Below are 19,712 nucleotides of genomic sequence, written 5' to 3' on the forward strand. Positions count from 1 at the left end.
TTTGCTTTATATTTGTACAAGTTGGCTCCAAGTCTCACCCAGAGACCTCAAGAGACAACAGGTTGGAAGTTCGGGATGTTGTTATGCCTAGTGTGCCATATATTTGGTTTTGTATTTAGTGTTGTACTAGTGAATGTCTATAAAAAAAGTTATAAAAATTATGTTTGTTTTAAAACTTGAGATTACATAGAAAGTAATTTGCGTAGGATATGAGCAGTTCCCATGAACACTATTTTTTGGATTTCTGCCATTTTTGGGTTTCCTGGTATCTGAGTTAGGTAGCAATCAGCCCCTTTTGCTATCATTCCCAGGGCACCTACAACAACAGGTATTGTTTTAGATCATCATCATCATCATCATCATCATCATCATCATCATCATCATCACCACCATCACCATCACCATCATCATCATTCATTCATTCATTTTGTTCATAATGTACAAGTATGTGTGTAGCCATCATTATTTTATTTTATTCAATATCTTTGACAATTCCAGAGCATATTGCACTTATCTTGTGCATGACTTTTGGCCCACCCTGTATAATGTCTTTCCTTATTACTTAGCTCTGAGTCAACTCTTAATCAACCCTTAATCCTATCTTTTATTCAGAGATGCTGTATCCCAAATTACACTATGCAGTGTGTAATTTTTCTTTTAAAATTAATGGGGTGTAGTTTGATTGAGATTTTGGTAACTATTTCTAGCAGAACTAGTGATCACACAGAGGCTTTCTCCTTGAGTTATGGCATGTAGCTAGAGAGATATGTACACAGGTTGTTCGTAGCTCACTGTGGACCTCATCCTTTTATGCTATTGGACCATGAGTTATCATCCTCATCTTCACAGCATGAACCAATGAAAAAGCCTCTATATCGGTCAAGGACAAAGCACAGCCAGTAGGACTTTATGAAGGACACATCTAATGAAAAATAGTCTGAATGTTTTAGTAGTGCAGCCTGCCGGATGACAAGCCATATCTCATGTGGCCTCCTTTCTTGATATGACTGGTGTGTCTTGGAGCTCCTGCTAACGAATTTTGAGTGAAGAATTGCAAATGAAAAGAGTTACAGTAAAATTTGCACCTCTCTTGCTCACAGAAGATCAAGAGAAGTCACAACTGAATGCATGTCGTGAACTGAAAGAACAGTTGAAAGCTGATCTGGACCCTTTTTCTTGAAGGTCATGACTGGTGATGAAAACTGGTGCTATGGAATTTGTAGAATGGGTGAAGAAAGGAAACAATGGAAGCATTAAAAGCATCACTTCGCAAGAGTTCCAGTGCTGCTTCAAATGGAGAACACTTTGAGGGCAATAAAAGTGTAAACATGTAAAACTAAGTGGATGAAATAATATTGCAAAATTGCAGTTTCTTTAGGGTACCTCTTCGTGTACTGAAGGATAAAAGAAGTCTGGTCAAAAAGTACTGGGCAAGGTGCTATAAAAAGTAAGCTACAACATATATCAATTTGCCATTTAAGATATACGTGCCAGTGGCACATAAAAAGCACCAATCTGACCGTGGCCAATGCCAGCCTCGCCTGGCACCTGTGCAGGTGGCATGTAAAAAGCACCCACTACACTCACGGAGCGGTTGGCGTTAGGAAGGGCATCCAGCCGTAGAAACATTGCCAGATAAGACTGGAGCCTGGTGCAGCCTTCTGGCTTCCCAGATCCCCGGTCGAACCGTCCAACCCATGCTAGCATGGAGAACGGACGTTAAACGATGATGATGAGGATGATATTTAATCTTCAAAGTAGTTCCCCTCTGAAGCCATGAACTTTTTCTGTTATTGTTTCCATTGATGGAAGCATTCTTGTAACTTCCTTTTCGAGGATAGCAAGTAACTGCCTCATTGCGTTCTCTTGGATTTCCTCAACATCTTGAAATCTTAGAAAATTACCATTTTAAATCCCAAACTATATATTATGAACAGGAATTTGACAATGCCACCTCTAGCTGGACAATTATTCTGTGCTGATGAAGGGAAATAACCTGAAAATCGCAATACACAGATATTGTTTTGAGCTGAGTGGGGGTGCTAGATTCCCTTGTTCGGAAATATAAGGACACAGATTGTGTCGTATAACCAGCTGGAGACGATGTCTCCTGGAGCTAAATTACAGCAACATTTGTCCTAAACCAGGACTACCATGTTATGTTGGCAAACAATCTTTACTATCTTGAAATCATCATCATCATCATAGTTTAACGTCCGCTTTCCATGCTAGCATGGGTTGGACAATTTGACTGAGGACTGGCGAACCAGATGGCTGCATCAGGCTCCAATCTGATCTTGCAGAGTTTCTACAGCTGGATGCCCTTCCTAACACCAGAAATCTTGTTCCTTTCAAATGGGATTGCTTTCAAGTCTTGGTTTCAGGGTCATCGCAATAAATCTATGATTTGCCACCTCTTGTGACCATTTTCAAAACGTTTTCATCTTCCTCAACACAATCAAGAAGATCCTGTGTAGCTTTTTAAGGTGATCACACTCTACGCACTTTATTTCCAAGCACTGCTATAAACAACAAAAGTAAACAAGAACATTATACCTTAATGCACATGCATAACAGAGTTCAAAGCCAATCTGTGCTGAGTTGCTTTACTCTGTGTACTTTAGTTCTATTATCATAGCAACAGTTTCAATACTTTTCGATCAGGCCTCATATGATGCTGTTAACCAGATTCAGAACAGTGTGTAACTGGTACTTAATTTATCGACCCCGAAAGGATGAAAGGCAAAGTCTACCTTGGCGGAATTTGAACTCAGAACGTAAAGACAGACAAAATACCTATTTCTTTACTACCCACAAGGGGCTAAACACAGAGAGGACAAACAAGGACAGACAAACGGATTAAGTCGATTATATCGACCCCAGTGCGTAACTGGTACTTAATTTATCGACCCCGAAAGGATGAAAGGCAAAGTCGACCTCGGCGGAATTTGAACTCAGAATGTAATGGCAGACAAAATACCGCTAAGCGTTTCGTTGCTTACCATAAAATACAGTATTAACAAATTTTCTCTTCAGAGGAAAACAAAAAAACAAAAAAAAAAATGTTGAAGTACACTTGTATTTGCTACATTAGTTAATCTAATTTGAGTGTCATGCTATTAAACATAATATTTATCTTCTCAGCTAATATCAATACAAGAAGCCAACCTGACCTCAATGTGCTTTATGATATAATAACTGATTAAAGAAGAGCACTCAAGAGAAGTGGATTGATTGACAGCTGCATATCTTTTATCATTTACTTGTTCCAGTCAGTGGATTGTGGTCATGCTGGAGCCCCACTTTGATGAGTTTTAGTTGAATAAATCAATCCCAGTACTTAGGTTTTTTTTTTTTTTTGTAAGGTCTGGTATTTATTCTATAGATCTCTTTTGCTGAACTGCTAAGTTCTGGGGACATAACTTAGCGGTTCAGCAAAAGAGGTCGATAGAATAAGTACTAGACTGACAAAGAATAAGTCCTGGTGTCGATTTGCTCAACTAAAGGCAGTGCTCCAGCATGGCTGCACTCAAATGACTGAAACAAGTAAAAGAATCAGATGAAAAACAGTTATCTGTACACTAATATAAAGGATACAAGTTGATTAAAACCATACTAAGTAAAGTACCAGTAAACTAGTCTAGTAGCAGAAGGAATTTGAAGTCCCTGCTCATAAATTAGTGTAGCTTGGAGTGGTTCTGGACCACTCGGAAAAAATGGTAAAAAATTACACCAGAAAGGATGCAACACGTCGTGTTGCTTCCCTTGCACAAATACTTTGTGTTGTCTGCCACTGCTTGTCATCTCATGCTAATTCTGACAATAAAAGTCTTAAGCCTATGATGTCATGTAGTTTATATTTATTTTACAGAACATTAGAAGAACAATCTTATGAAGTAATAATAGTTTTGATTTTGTTTCTGTAATTTATAAGGGAAGCATTTCTTCCCTTGCTTCCACGGACCGCACGCCTGATATACAAATACATACACACACACACATTTATATGCACGCACACACACACATATATATACATACACACACAAATATACACATGCACACACAAAGTGTACATATACACATGTCCCTACTAGCAATTAATATGTACGTTCCAGTTGCCAGGAATGTGTTTCCTGTGTAAAATTAGTCTAAATTTGGTGGCTTTTTAAGCAATGTGCTTGTGGATGGCCATTGGATTGGATGTGGTTCTGAAGAAGGAGTAAGAACTCCTAAAATATCCATATACACCCATTCCCTATTTTTCTATTTTCAATCACATTGTTTATATAGACCAGAGGTTTTCAAACTTCTTGGGTCACCCCTCCTCATGGCTACATAATACCCTCAGTGCCCCAACCCCTATTTTTATGTATAAATGAATATTTTATATTTTAGTAATTTATACATACTATGAATCATTTGATATTTAATATATTATATAATTTGTATAAAATATTAAAATAAATTCATAGCGTCCTCCAATTCACTGCCTTCCTCCCAACGCCTCCTTTTTCTTTATGCCCGCCCCCTTAAGCACTAGCACCCACCTGGACTGTCTCAACGCCCACTGGGGGTGTGGTAGTGCCCATTTTGGGAACCTATGATATAGATGTATTTGTATATGAAACCTCATATCTTTCAGTGCTGGCTCTAATTTCAAAAGAAAATCCATGGAATTTGAAAAGTGATATATGTGTGTGAGTGTGTGTGTGTGTGTGTACCTGCATATGCTATCAACTTAACCAGGAAGAAACACAGCTGTTGAGACCAACTCGTTACAAACCAGTCACTTAAAACAAGTTTATTTCTCAATTTTTTTTTTCAAAAATTAAAATTTTTTTTTTCTTAAATTGTATCTCATTAGAAAGCAAAGAATTTCAAAATTATCAATTACAAATTAGATTTTCATGAAAAGAATCTTCAATTGAAAATTTTCAATAATAACAATAATAATAATAATAATATTTATTCACACGAATGTAAGATAACAATTCTATAAAGAGATTCTCAGATTCTGAGAGCCAAATACTCTGATAAATAAATAAATATTTTAAGAACAAAAAGAAATTTAAAAAATGGATTGTTTTAACAATAGAATTGTGTAATCTTTTATTTCCTTCCCATCTGAAGTAACTGAACAAATTAACACTTTTGCAAGCAGAAAACCTGTTTGGTTGTCAGAGTTTGAATTTGAAGTGCGGACAAAAGATAGTGTTGACAGTTAGCAAAGATTTCTTTCTATTTCTCTTTCCACCCTAGATTATTAAACAAACAAACTATATAGCTTTTTTTACAAGCAAGAAAATAAAAAAAAAAAAAACTTGTTTGGTTGGAAAGAGAATAACTTGAGAAGAAGCATCAATGAAACAGTGTTGATGGTAAGCAAAAACAAAAAAAAAAGTTCTTTTCCATATATGAGACTTATCGTATTATATTATTTGCTGTGAACCTGTATAACAGTTAGAAAATGGGAGTCAGAGTTTGTTAATATCATAGAAGTTATGTTGAAAAATATATCTATATTTTGTATTTAATTATAATTTTTTTTTAGTCAGTCTGAACTAATTAAAAGCTCTTTACAATATATATATATATATATATATATATATATACACACACACATATATATACACATAAAACACACGTGTATATATATGTGTACACGTATGTTTTTTTTATACACACGTTTGTGCATGTGTATGTATATATATATATATATATATATGTATATATATATATATATATATATATAATATATATATATATACACACACACACATATATATACACATAAAACACACGTGTATATATATGTGTACACGTATGTTTTTTTATACACACGTTTGTGCATGTGTATGTATATATATATATATATATATATATAATATATATATATATATATATATATATATATATATATATATATATATATATGTATGTATACATATGTCTGTGTGTACAATTCTTTTGTTGTGTGAAGAGTTACACATTGCCAGAAAAATATGAGTAGCAGCACAGTGAAATAGCAGCTTTGAATGATTATGCGCTACCAAATGTATAGAGTACACTTTTTTCTTCTTCTTCCATTTGTATATTCAAGCATAAAAATAACACCTGTAATGCTTACAATCACATACATATAGCAATACCAATGCATAAATTATATAAAGTGAAACATTTCCCATTATTCACTATGAAGGACAGGAACAAGACCCTCAGAATAGCTACTGAGTAAAGCTTCAATTTTAGATAACTGAAAATTATACATATATATATATAAAATGAATAACACATATATATGTATGTGCGTGTGCCTATATATATGTATGCATATATATGAGTGTATATCTATACATATATGTGTGTGTTGGGTGTTCAAACATTAATACACAAAATTGCAGAAAAACATGCTCTGAGCACTTTTTCGAACTCCACCTGTCTAACACCTGTGGATATGTTTACAAAGTCAGAAAACAGCACAACTCCCACGACTTTCGGAAACATTTTTTCACACTAAGTGTTGCTGAAGTATGGAACAAACTGCCGGCATCAGTTGTTAGTTGTCGGAGCACTGCATCCTTCAAAACTTCCATGCTTCCTGAGATTCGCCAACACTGCACCTGATTTCCTCCCCTCCATACACACGCAAGCATGTATCTGACTCATACACTGTTCACTTCCCAGACATTTGTACATTACTGCATATGCTTTATACACACTTTTGACAAGTTGTGGTACACCTGAGAACTGTATACAATAATTTCATTATTATTATAGTGAAACGCATAGATCTATTTAAGTGACGGGGTTCTCAAACCAGTGTACAGGTACCTCTAGGAGTATGCAAGATTTGTAAAATCACTGGATCTCTGAAGTAATCATAACCAACTAAATGCACTTTACTTATCGTGTTCACCTGATACACAATAAGCTAGCTGGATGTCAGCTTTAAGATCACTGAACATTGTACTATTTCAATCAGTTATTTCCCTAGTTGTCTGCTACATTTGCCCCAAGATGGTCAAACTTAGCATCTTCAAAACATATTTTCTTATATCTTCTGTTGTTCCCAAACATATCTGGCAAAAGGCTGAAGTTACATAAAAGATTCTGTTAGTTGTTTCAGTCATTAGACTGAGGCCATGCTGGGGCACCACCTTGAATGGTTTAGTTGGACAAACCAGCCTTAGTGCTATATCATCATCATCATCAGTTAATGTCTGCTTTCCATGCTAGCATGGGTTGGATGATTTGACTGAGGTCTGGCGAACCAGATTCCAATCTGATCTGGCAGAGTTTCTACAGCTGGATGCCCTTCCTAATATATATATATATATATTTTTAAGTTTGGTACTAATTCTATTGGTCTCTCTTTTGCGGAGCTGTGAAATTTATGGGGACGTGAACAAACCAACACCAGCTGTCGAGCAAATACAATCACAGATACAAACACACACTAGGGGGAGTCAAAAAGTAATCTTTTTTATCTTAAGAGGCATATTTTCCAATTTACTCTTGGTTTTTAATTATCTTTTTTCCTCCCCCACTTCTCCCAGGTATATGTTGTCTGGGGACTACCATAGCAAAGAATAGACCCAACATTTTCTCTGCATGTCATTAAAGGTAACTCAAAGAGATTGAGGTAGGATTTGCACTTCAACCTTGTAAAACCCTCACCAGCAATTGAAATGCATTACTTTTTGACTAACATAATTCAAATTTATATTAAAAAAAAAAAAATCAAGATAGGTGAGGGAACAAACACATACACACACATTGGGCTTCTTTCAGTTTCTGGCCTAGGATATAGTAAAAGATACTTGTCCAAAGTGTCACACAGTGGAACTGAACCTGGGATCATGTAGTTAGCAACCAAACTTCTTACCACCCATGCCGATGAAGTTATGTCTAGTTTTTGTTTTATTCATAAAAGGTCTTCCTTGAAACATAATATTCACCTACAATACCGAGGGAACTTCTGTGATACTGAGTTGTGGATCCGATTGTAGAGTGTTGAATGTCATCTTTGATGTGCAGATATGTATTGTATGATTCATAGGAGTGGCTGTTGGTAACAAGTTTGCTTCCCAACCACATGGTTTTGGGTTCAGTTCCACTGCATGGTTCCTTGGATAAATGTCTTCTACTATAGCTTTGGGCTAACCAAAGCCTTGTGAGTGAATTCGATGGACAGAAACTGAAAGAGGGCTGTCATGTTTGTGTTTGTCCTACCACTTAACAACCAGTGATGGTTTGTTTACATCCCCGTAACTTGGTTGATTAGGTGAAGGAGAACAATAGAATAAGCACCAGTCCTAAAAAAAGTAAGTGCTTGGGGTTAATTTGTTTGACAAAAACCCTTCAAGGCAGTGCCCCAGCTTGACCACAGTTCAATGACTGAAATCAATTAAAAGATGAAGGATGCATTTTGTATGTAAACACCACTTCCAGTGTTCAAATCTGTTCTTGATGATGATGAAGACACAGTGGATTTTGTCAAATACAATCGTCTAAATATGAGGATACTGCATGTGTTAAAAGCCAATTAAATGCTGAAAAAGAGGTGCTTTTGTTTCATGGAGAAGTGGGATGAATTTCAAGATATAATGTGGTAGCCTGGATTGTTGGAGGGATGAAAAAGGGAACTGAAAGATTTTTTTTTTCTTTAAAAAAATCAGAATGATCAATGAATCAAGTTTGCAGATAAAACAACCAGAAGGACAAGTTAGCTTTCTAGAATAATCCTTTTTCTACTCTAGGAACAAGGTCTGAAATTTTGTGGAAGGGAGCTGGTCAATGACATCAGCCCCAGTACACAATTGGTACTTATTTCATTACTCTTAGAAAGAAGAAACGCAAACCTTGGTGGAATTTGAACTCAGAATGTAAAGCCAGAAGAAACAACATGATGCATTTTGTCAGGCATGCTAACAATTCTGCCCAAACTTACCAAAATATTTCCTCACAACCTAATACAGATGGCAAAGCTTTTCACAGAAACCCGATTTCTGAAATAGGCTTCGTCAATGAATTAAAAATCTTTCTGGTGAAACTTGAGTTGTGCAAAAGAGAAATTGATGAGGATACATTAAGTCTTTGAGAACAGAAGTGAAACTCTCTTACATTTCTGGAAGTAGGGGACATTAATGGAAGCAGTATGTCAGCTCAGAATAATTTCATTTGCTACATGATAAGTTATGTACTAATCTTATTAATCATCATCATCGTTTAACGTCCACTTTCCATGCTAGCATGGGGTGGACGATTTTGACTGAGGTCTGGCAAACCAGATGGCTGCACCAGACTCCAATCTGATCTGGCAGAGTTTCTACAGCTGGATGCCCTTCCTAACGCCAATCACTCCGAGAGTGTAGTGGGTACTTTTATGTGCCACCGGCAAGAGGGCCAGTCAGGCAGTACTAGCAAGGCCATGCTCAAATGGTGCTTTTTATGTGCCACCTGCACAGGAGCCAGTCCAGCGGCACTGGCAACAACCTTAATCAAATGTTTTTTCATGTGCCACCAGCACAAGTGCCAGTAAGGCAATGCAGGTAACAATCACGCTCGAATGGTGTTTTTTTACGTGCCACCGGCATGGAGGCCAGCTTGTTGCTCTGGCAACGATCATGCTCGTATGGTACTGAAACTTAATATTAGTATCAAATTTTTTGTGTAAGGCCTGCTATTTCAGGGGAGGGACTAAGTTGATTACATCGACCCCAGTGCTTAACTGGAACTTGTTTTATCAACTGCAAAAGGATGAAAGGTAAAGTGGACCCTGCCGGGATTTGAACTCAGAATGTAAAGCTGGAAGAAATGCTGCTAAGCATTTTGCCTGGTGTGATAATGATTCTGCAAGCTTGTCGCCTTTATTTTACTAATATTAATAAAGTAGATTATCAACTCATTCAAAATCTCATTAGCATTAATCTAAGATCACTTGTAGAAGATCTGCAAAATAAATTTACTGAATCTGCAAATGACACCATGGTCAAAGATCTCTTTGAAACATTGTTCCTAACAAAATTCAGGTTTTTCATGGTAAAGTCTTACTTATCTAAGAAAAAGAAATAGACAGGGAGTTTTTTTTTTTTACTGTTCCTCGCTATTTACTATTTCAAACGGGGGTTTTCAGCAATGTGTGTACAACCAAAACCAAATTTCATGTAAGACTGATATCTAAAAATGATATGTGCTTGTGTATTGTCTCTGAGACTCTATCAAAGACTGAGTTGGTTACTTGCTGGAAAGGGTCAAGCTCATCTGTTTAGTTAAAACCTGTGATAATACATTGAATGGAACAGCAAACAATACATATCTATTTCTTTACTGCCCACAAGGGGCTAAACGCAGAGAGGACAAACAACGACAGACAAACGGATTAAGTCGATTATATCAACCCGTGCATAACCAGTACTTAATTTATCGACCACGAAAGGATGAAAGGCAAAGTCAACCTCGGCGGAATTTGAACTCAGAATGTAACGGCAGACAAAATACGGCTACGCATTTCATCCAGCGTGCTAACGTTTCTGCCAGCTCGCCGCCAAACAATACATATCTATTGTATGTTGTATGGTACCCAAGAACCCATTGTGAAATTATGAAATTCACCAGCAGCACACCGGTATGGTCGAACAGGATTAATGGGTAGACTTGAAGAAAATGTTTGAGAACCCCTATATATATATATATATATATATACATATATATATATATATATATAATATAAATACATATGTATGTGTGTGTATGTATACATGCATATATACATGTATATTATATATATTAATACATATGTATACATGTGTATGTATGTATGTAAATATGTGTGAGTATATTTATGTAGTATAGGTAGGTGTATAATTATATATATACACACACATTCAGTTATTTGAAACTTTGTTGTAAGCTGACGTTGCGTTGTGTACCAATGAAAGATTGTGAGATCAGCCTAATATCAGGAGACATTGTGACAATCATGACTTTGTTATTGATGATGATGAAGTTGTGTAGCTCCAGGTCACTCTAAACAAGAGACACACACACACACACACATATGACCAAAGCCATTTTAGCTATGACCATCCCAAACATTCTGTACACCAGGGACTAAATTGTGTCCTTCTTGGTAGACTTTGATTTGAAAGAAAATTGACTGCTATTTTCAGCGAGTCAGCTAAGCTAAAGATGCTCTCTGCTTTGCAGGACGTGACTTTGTTTGGAGACAATCATGGATTAATTATAAAAGACAACACTGGAATACAAACCTTGTTGAACAAACAGTTCACCCACATACGATGGGGTGCTGAAAAGTTCCTGGTTTTAAGGGTATCGCGAAAGGCCTGGTTGGAGGCCTAACCTTCCGAGTTCTTTTACAGGGCTTAGAAAAACTGAAGGACCATTGCAATAAGTGTGTGAATTTGAGAGGGGAATAAGTTTAATAAAATCATAATTAACTGAACCCCGTCTTTTCTTTTCCCCAAAACCAGGAACTCTTCAGCATCCCCCCTTGTATATATGTATAATATATACACACACATGTATGTATGTGTGTGTGTACATATATATATATATACACACACAGACATGTAGGAAGTAAATAGACACCTTTAATTAAAAAAATTTTTAATCTAACGGTCTTAATATGCTCTCAGCTGTGTAGAATTTACAATGTGATTATTCTTTATCATTCCAGGTGCCATTATATTAAACATTTGCACAGAGTAACCATGCCACACACAAAACATTCAGCAGAACTGTCAGATTTTCAAAGAGGTCATATTGTTGGGCAATCTGAGGCTGGTCTTAGCCAGTGAAAAATTGCCGAAAATCTTCAAATTCCTCTCGCTACTGTTAATAGAGTTACAGTACAATTCAAAATCCAAGGAAAAGAATTAACAGATTCTTGTCCTGGCCAACCTGGTCCCACAGAAAGGAAGCTTCGCTGTTTGAAGAAAATTGTGGAAAACAAACCCTGTTCGAAGGCTTCTGACATTGCAAAACAGCTAGAAGTTAGTCCAAGAACGTGTGTTACATATCTGCATAAGCTTGGATATTATGGACAAGCAGCTAGAAGAAAACCTCTCCTTCAACCAATTAATATCAAATAAAAGATTTTGAAAATTAAAGGTGTCTATTTACTTCCTGCATGTCTGTGTGTGTACATATGTGTATACAGGTACGATAGCAACTTTTCAGACACCAATGATCCAGAACCTCTTATAATTTGCACTATTTCACAATCAAGAATCCTAAATTCTTGCAGCCATCAGACTTGTTTCACAGTGCCTTGCAATATTTATAAACTTGTATCATTTATACTAATGTATAGGTGCCTGTATTTTCATTAAATAATATAAGTAATATTTGTTTAATCCAGAGTGTGCTGACCAAGGTGACCACCCCTGATTTGGAAAAAATTAGGAATCTGAAAAGGCTTTGAGCCATAGATTCTGAAAAACTGATTTTGTACCTCTATATACACAATGTGGTCTGTGAATGTGTGTGCATCAGATATATTAGCTAAGTGATACACCATTGATGCAACTTGAAGTAATAGAAAAGCAGTGAATTTTAGCAATAATACAAGGATTGTTATTTACTCTAAGTTACATATTGAGTACTCTTTGCTTATAATATTCCATTCTTTGTAATAATAGTTGAACTATTTCATATATATATATATATATATATATATAAACACACATACAAACATATATCATGTGATTGATCACACAACTGGATATTGTTATATATCACTGGTTAAAATGTGCTTTGCACTGTTTTAGCTTTCGCACGATGCCACCCTGTTGGCCAAGTAAGCAGGCCATATATATATATATATATATATATAAACATAAACACACAAACATATATATATATATATATATAAACATAAACACACAAAATATATATATATATATATATATCTTAGAAGATGTATAACTGTTGTCACTCATTAATTTCTCTCTTTTCCCTGAAGAGGGCACTGCCCAAAACGCTGGATTTTCCACTTCCCACACCAATTTCACTGTAATCTTTTTATTGATTTTACAACATTTTATATATATATATATATAATATATATATATATACACACACACATACATATCTCCAGCCCATGTTGAATACACTGAATTCCTTTTGTTTGTTACGTTTTACCATAAAATTTTGCTTCCCTCTTGAAATTATTTATAAGTCGCTAAAATATTTGCCGGTGTTTCACTTAGGAAATATTCAGCAGAGTATAACCTGAAGAAAAGGAATCTTGTGAAAATACAAATATACATAGTGATACCTTTTAATTTACACAACTGTACTCATATTTTTAAATAAACATGTTATAGAAACACGTATAGAAATATCCGCTTGTTTCATTTTTGTTCCTCCCATACACATATGCTTTATTTGTGGGTTAACAAGGCTACCAATGGTTTCATGTAGAGTGAAATCTCAACAATTATCAAGCCTGCCACATGGAAACATCGTTACATGAAACAATTGGTAGCCTTGATAGCCCGGAAAATAAAGAATGTTTATCCACCAATGCAGTGTTGAACACTCATTCTCACTGTTCAATATTAGTGTGTGTGTGTGTGTGTGTGTGTACACACACATAATTGATAGCTGTAATTAGATTCTGTTGGAAATGAAGAGAAGCACAATTAAAGTAAGCTACTCAATACATCACATAGAAAGAGTGGATATTAAAAGTGACCCTTGCAAGACCAGTGCTGTTGTATTGCTGTGGGAGAAGGGAACAGAGAGTCTCTGTGATGACTTCCTCAAGAGCTCAACAGTTCAAGCCTTGTAGGAGTTACTTATTAGATAAATTGCACATAGATATAATACATACATAGCTGAGCATGTGTGTGAGTATGATTTTGTGTTTTGAGGGAAGTAGGGGAAGTGAAGTAAGGCCATAATGGAAATTGTGTAGATATAAATGTCATTTAATATATGTAACAGTTAAACATTTCAATTTGATGTTTCAATTATACTTCAAGTTTTTTTGAGGATTTTTCTTTTTACATTTTTTTTTTTTAGTAATTTTCTCCATAATTTTAGTGTCAGAAACAGACAGTTGCATTGAAATAGCAAACTAGCAGGTCTTATATATATATATATATATAAATGTATATAATATGAAATATGCACACAGGAAAATACAATAAAATATATTTATTCAACGATCTAAATTTTAATTCTATAGGATATATAATACTTTTTTTTTATAAAACCTGAAATGAAAATGATAAATTTCTTTGTTTCTTGTTGTTTGTTTTTTTCAGATATCATCCAGTTTTCCTATAAAAATGACAGCTGTTTCTAATAGGCAATTCCAACAAATGGTGAAGATTAGTTGAGAGAGAAGTGGGGAGTTTCATTAGCCAATGGTTCTTGTATAGTTAAGTAAAACGGTGAACATACTTATTGTTATTATTATTATTATTATTATTATTATTATTATCATCATATTTTCAAAATTGAAGCCATGCTGGTTTAACTGTTTTTTAATGAATTCATACCCTGAAGAATAAAGTTAACAAAAACATAAAAAAAAAACAAGAGAAAAATAAATATAAGTTGGAAACAAGAAAAGAATTTTAAAAAATTAATTAAAAAGCAAATATATTATGAATTTGGCTATTGAGCTTTCTTCACCGTTCCATTAATGGTGCTTCCATTTTGGGAGCTTTTCTTTTTCGCATAGTTATTTGCTGTGTCTACATTAGGATTTCGTCTGCCTTTGATGTAAGCCTGGATGTAGAAGTTACTGAACAATATTATCATGAGAATCATGTAACATGTGAGTAGATACTTTCCCCAACTTGGGAATTCACAATTCACTCGTATAGAATTTGCTGAGTGAGCAAATGTTACACAGAACTGGATCTGGAAAGAAAAGATAAATGAAATTTAGAATATCAATTAGTAACAGAGGAGGGGGTTGTTTTCAGCAAGAATGGAAGATAACAATGGACAGGTTCTGGTTTTATTAGACTTCCTCAGCAAAGCTTAATAGTAATCTGAAAATCACTAAGTAAAAAATAAAACCGTAAATCCTCAAGTATAATCCACATTTTTCCCCCAAAATTTAAAGGTCAAAATCCCTAGTGCGTACTATATACGAGGTTAAAAATGAAAATTATTTTCTAAGCAATGTCCATGTCTCTATTTACTGTCTGGCTATGTTTATTTAGATGCATTTTGTGATGTCGGGCGTGAAAATACCTTAAGCTAAGCCTGAAAGCAATGAAGTCATAAAATGATCATCCATAACTTGCAGTAAGCAACATTTATTAAACGTTATTACTGTTATTTCTTTATTTTCTGCAAACAAAATGCACAAAAAAGCTACACGTTTGCATTATGTAATATATACAATAATAATAAAAAAGCCGTTACCGTATACAATTTTACAAACCTGTTTCTTTACTATCCACAAGGGGCTAAACACAGAGAGGACAAACAAGGACAGACGAACGGATTAAGTCGATTACATCGACCCCAGTGCGTAACTGGTACATATTTAATCGACCTCGAAAGGATGAAAGGCAAAGTCGACCTCGGCGGAATTTGAACTCAGAACGTAACGGCAGATGAAATACCACTAAGCATTTCGCCCGGCGTGCTAACGTTTCTGCCAGCTCGCCGCCTTTACAAACCAAGGGCGTTATATAGACCTCCTTGACTCAAGTTAGAGAAGGGGTGCGTATTATACACAAGGTTTAGGCCTTTCAGAGGTACAGCCCCCTAAGAGTCCCCTGCGTATTGTACTCAAGGGCGGACTATACTCGAGGATTTACGGTACCTTCGATTTTACATTACTTTATACTTAGTGTCTCCTCGCTACTTCAACAACTACAGCAAAACGTATTCTCTGAGTTATCCTGAGTTGTCTCCCATACTTGCCGAAAGAATTATAAAAGCATTTTACAACCAACAAAAATTGTTCTTTCTTCCTTGCATATTTTTTCTACTTGTTTTTTTTTCCCTCCCCCCATACTAACCTTGCATTAAATATTTCTACACAATCTTTACTGCCTTTTAAAAAAAATTTTTTTATTGTGCAGACGATGTCTGAATTTATTTAAATCCGTTATTTATTCTCTGAATAGTTCAACTAGTTTACCGTATTTTTCAGACAAAAATTTGCATTCAAAACACGTCGGTTAGCTTATTATACACCAAGACAACTTTGGAGGACCAAATATTCTGTGTAAAATGCAGCAGGAACTGAAAAGATTGTGACAATGTTTCAATGTTTACACCACATGCTTACATGACGTTGACTTGTACGCCACACAATACGGCAAATGTCTAAAGAGTAGAGGCTGTAAATTATCCTCACAAAACGAATTTATTTACTCTAAACTTTTATCAAGTAATTGTCGTAGAAAAGGGCTGCAGCACACATTAAGAATACGAAAGCTGTAGTAAATATAAAGGCTCAAGGTTTAAACACATACTAGGGAATTTTAAATTCTGTTATTCTTTTTTTTTTTTTTTTTTTACTACCTCCAACCATGAGGCTGCAGCCAGGCAAGAGCTCTGCCCGCCAAAGAACATCACTGAATACGCATTGCTCACCCCTTCTATCAGTAAATACTTTGGTAATATATTTTATCGATTTCATAAAGAGTGAAAAACGACGTACGAGTCAAGGGACATAACTCAGAAATAATTATCAATAATTATTATCACACTTCTTTGGTCACCTAACACACACACGCGTACAAGATTCCGAGTTCGATTCCAGGCAGCGACCAGAATAATAACAATAATAATAATAATTATTATTATTATTTATTTATTTATTGCCCTCAAGGGAGCTAAACATAGAGGGGACAAAAGAGGGGATCAAGTCGTTTACATCGACCCCAGTGCGTAACTGGTACTTGTTTAATCGACCTCGAAAGGATGAAAGGTAAAGTCGACCTCGGTGGAATTTGAACTCGCAACGTAACGACAGACGAAGTACCGCTAAGCATTTCGCCCGGCGTGCTAACGTTTCTGCCAGCTCATCGAAAAATACCTTAGGAATGAGAACCCAGGTTCGAAATTTCGCCAAGACACCAAATGAAGGCTGGAGGGGATATCAGCCGAAACGTTGTGTTAACAACAAACAAGATGAGGACAAATAACCGTCAAATGTAAATAATGTAAAAGTCTCTGATGTTAAAAACTTGTCATCATTTTAATGTCCATTTTCTACACTTGCATGGGTCAAATGGAGTTTGTTGAAAATTTTCTATAGTCTAATGCCCTTCCAGAAGCCAAACCTCGCTTATTTCCAAGCTAATATTTCCCCATGACCAGGCATGTTTATTACAGGTTATTGGAAATGAATGATATTCATTTAGAATAATCACACGATGTCAAGACAAGGGAACACACACACAATAGGTTTCTTTCAGTTTCCATCTATCAGGTCCACTCACACACTTTGTCATAAGGCTTTTGTCTTCTATTCAGGATGCTTAAGGAAGTGTCTTAGGTAGAGGACATCTCCCCAAGGAGTCTGAACCTAGAGCCAAGTGGCTGGAAAGCAAAACTTCCCAACAACACAGATACACCTACACCTACTCTCTTTTACTTGTTTCAGTCATTTGACTGTGGCCATGCTGGAGCACCACCTTCAGTCGAGCAAATCAACCCCAGGACTTATTCTTTGTAAGCCTAGTACTTATTCTATCGGTCCTTTTGCCGAACCGCTAAGTTACGGGGACGTAAACACACCAGCATCAGTTGTGAATCGATGTTGGGGGGGACAAACACAGACACACAAACCAGTGCTTTTCAAACTTTTTGCTGGAGTGGAACCCCAAGGAAACATTCCACTGGCTCGAGGAACCCCTGTGCAATAATTTAATAGTCTTATGCACACATATCTGCACAGGAGAATTAAAAATTACTGCCGATTTTAGCAGTTTTGTAACTTCTTGCGGAACCCCTGGACTGTACTGGCGGAACCCTGGTTGAAAACCACTGACACAAACATATACATACATATATATATACATATATACAACGGGCTTCTTTCAGTTTCCGTCTACCAAATCCACTCGCAAGGCTTTGGTCGGCCCGAGGCTATAGTAGAAGACACTTGCCCAAGGTGCCACGCAGTGGGACTGAACACGGAACCATGTGGTTCGTAAGCAAGCTACTTACAACACAGCCACTCCTACGCCTGTTTATATCTAAAACAGAAATTTCATAATTTGAAGCAAGAATACTTTGTTCTAGTTACAGGGAGTGATCAGTTACAGCAGATAATAAAATACCCAAAGAAGCTAGAAACATTTCCCAGTTATCATCAGAAAAAAAAACGAATATACAGAACATCAACATAGTCTTACCAGTTGCATTTTTGTTATATACTTTTTCCACCAGAGTCTCTTTTTTAATGATGGTATAGCAGACAGGCCATAATATGTATACATAACAACATGGATAAAACAGTTTAAACAAGCACCGAACCAAGCTGAAACAAAAGGAAAGTAAAACAGAATTAGAACACATGAAGTATCGCTTGAATACAACTTTTTATTATTATAAAGAAACATTTTGGTGAAGATAGAGAGATATTTGTTTAGATACATACCATGAAATAAATGGAACCTTTGTATAACAATGAATTTTTCACTTGTTTTCAAAAATCAAGATATAACTCTGTAGAGCAGTGCTCCACAACCGGCATGCCATGGCACACTAGTGTGCCATGAGATGATGCTAGGTGTGCCACAGTGTAACCTGAATATAACTTTTTGCCCTATACTTTTAGTTCAGGAATGCCAGCAAATTTTGAAAAGAATATAAGTGTACCGCAAGTGAAAAGAGGTTGTGGAGAACTGCTGTAGAGATGGAAACTGAAGAGATGGCAAAGATAAAGGTTAGCTTGGGAATACATTGTTTGAGGGCAGTGCAAGGGACAAGTAAAATAATGAATGAAATGAGAAATAAAGAACGCTTCTAGCAATGAAGAAAGTTTTACACAAAAACCTTTATATTTCGGGTGCAAAGGCCTATTTTCAGAGGGAAGCAGCCAAGGAAATGTGTATTTACAGAGATCCAAATACAAATAGAGGAAACAAGGAAGATTTGGAGGATGAGAGTTCATAGTGATTGGCATAGATTGGTATATTCTAGGATGAGACAAAAAGGGGGTTCTTAATGTTGATTTGATGTAGATCACTGGTGAAAAATCCACAAGAGATGGCAGGTGCAGATAGTGCTTAACTGCTGTTTCTGAGACAGATGTATATTAGAGGTGGATCTATGCATGTTGCCTATAGCACAATATGCAATATGTGATCCATTGCATTGTCAGATGACTGCATGGCAATACCGGTGGCGTGTAAAAAGCACCATCCAAATGTGGCTGATGCCAGCACCGCCTGACTGGCGTCCGTGTCGGTGACATGTAAAAAGCATCAACCGATCGTGGCCATTTGCCATCCTCCTCTGGCCCCTGTGCCGGTAAAGCACCAACCGATCGTGGCCGTTTGCCAGCCTCCTCTGGCCCCTGTGCCGGTGGCACATAAAAAGCACCCACTACACTCACAGGGTGGTTGGCATTAGGAAGGGCATCCAGCCATAGAAACACTGCCAGATCAGACTGGAGCCTGGCGCAGCCTCCTGGCTTCCCAGAGCCCCGGTTGAACCGTCCAACCCATGCTAGCATGGAAAACGGACATTAAACGATG

General features: G+C 36.3%; 1 protein-coding gene and 1 long non-coding RNA gene across 4 annotated transcripts in view; both read right to left on the minus strand.

Annotated features, from left to right (window-relative positions):
* Nucleotides 1-6,078: 6,078 nt before the first annotated feature.
* On the minus strand, nucleotides 6,079-9,340 carry LOC118767640. Its single transcript, XR_005003557.1, has 3 exons — nucleotides 9,288-9,340; nucleotides 6,784-7,282; nucleotides 6,079-6,419 (listed from the first exon to the last, which is right to left on the minus strand). It is a non-coding gene; the product is annotated as an uncharacterized LOC118767640 (long non-coding RNA).
* A 4,843-nt stretch (nucleotides 9,341-14,183) lies between these two features.
* The window catches only part of LOC115223492 (elongation of very long chain fatty acids protein 2), a 102,498-nt gene continuing 96,969 nt past the window's right edge, over nucleotides 14,184-19,712 (minus strand). For all 3 annotated transcript variants that reach the window (XM_036512517.1, XM_029794102.2, XM_029794101.2), the window contains 2 exons: nucleotides 18,366-18,490; nucleotides 14,184-14,898 (listed from right to left, as the gene is read on the minus strand). In XM_036512517.1, the coding sequence (XP_036368410.1) occupies nucleotides 14,650-14,898; nucleotides 18,366-18,490 (374 nt within the window). In that variant the 3' untranslated portion in view covers nucleotides 14,184-14,649. The remainder of the gene's footprint in view (nucleotides 14,899-18,365; nucleotides 18,491-19,712) is intronic.

Source organism: Octopus sinensis, linkage group LG23 (assembly GCF_006345805.1).
Source record: "Octopus sinensis linkage group LG23, ASM634580v1, whole genome shotgun sequence".
In the NCBI taxonomy this organism is placed as follows: Eukaryota; Metazoa; Mollusca; class Cephalopoda; order Octopoda; family Octopodidae; genus Octopus; species Octopus sinensis.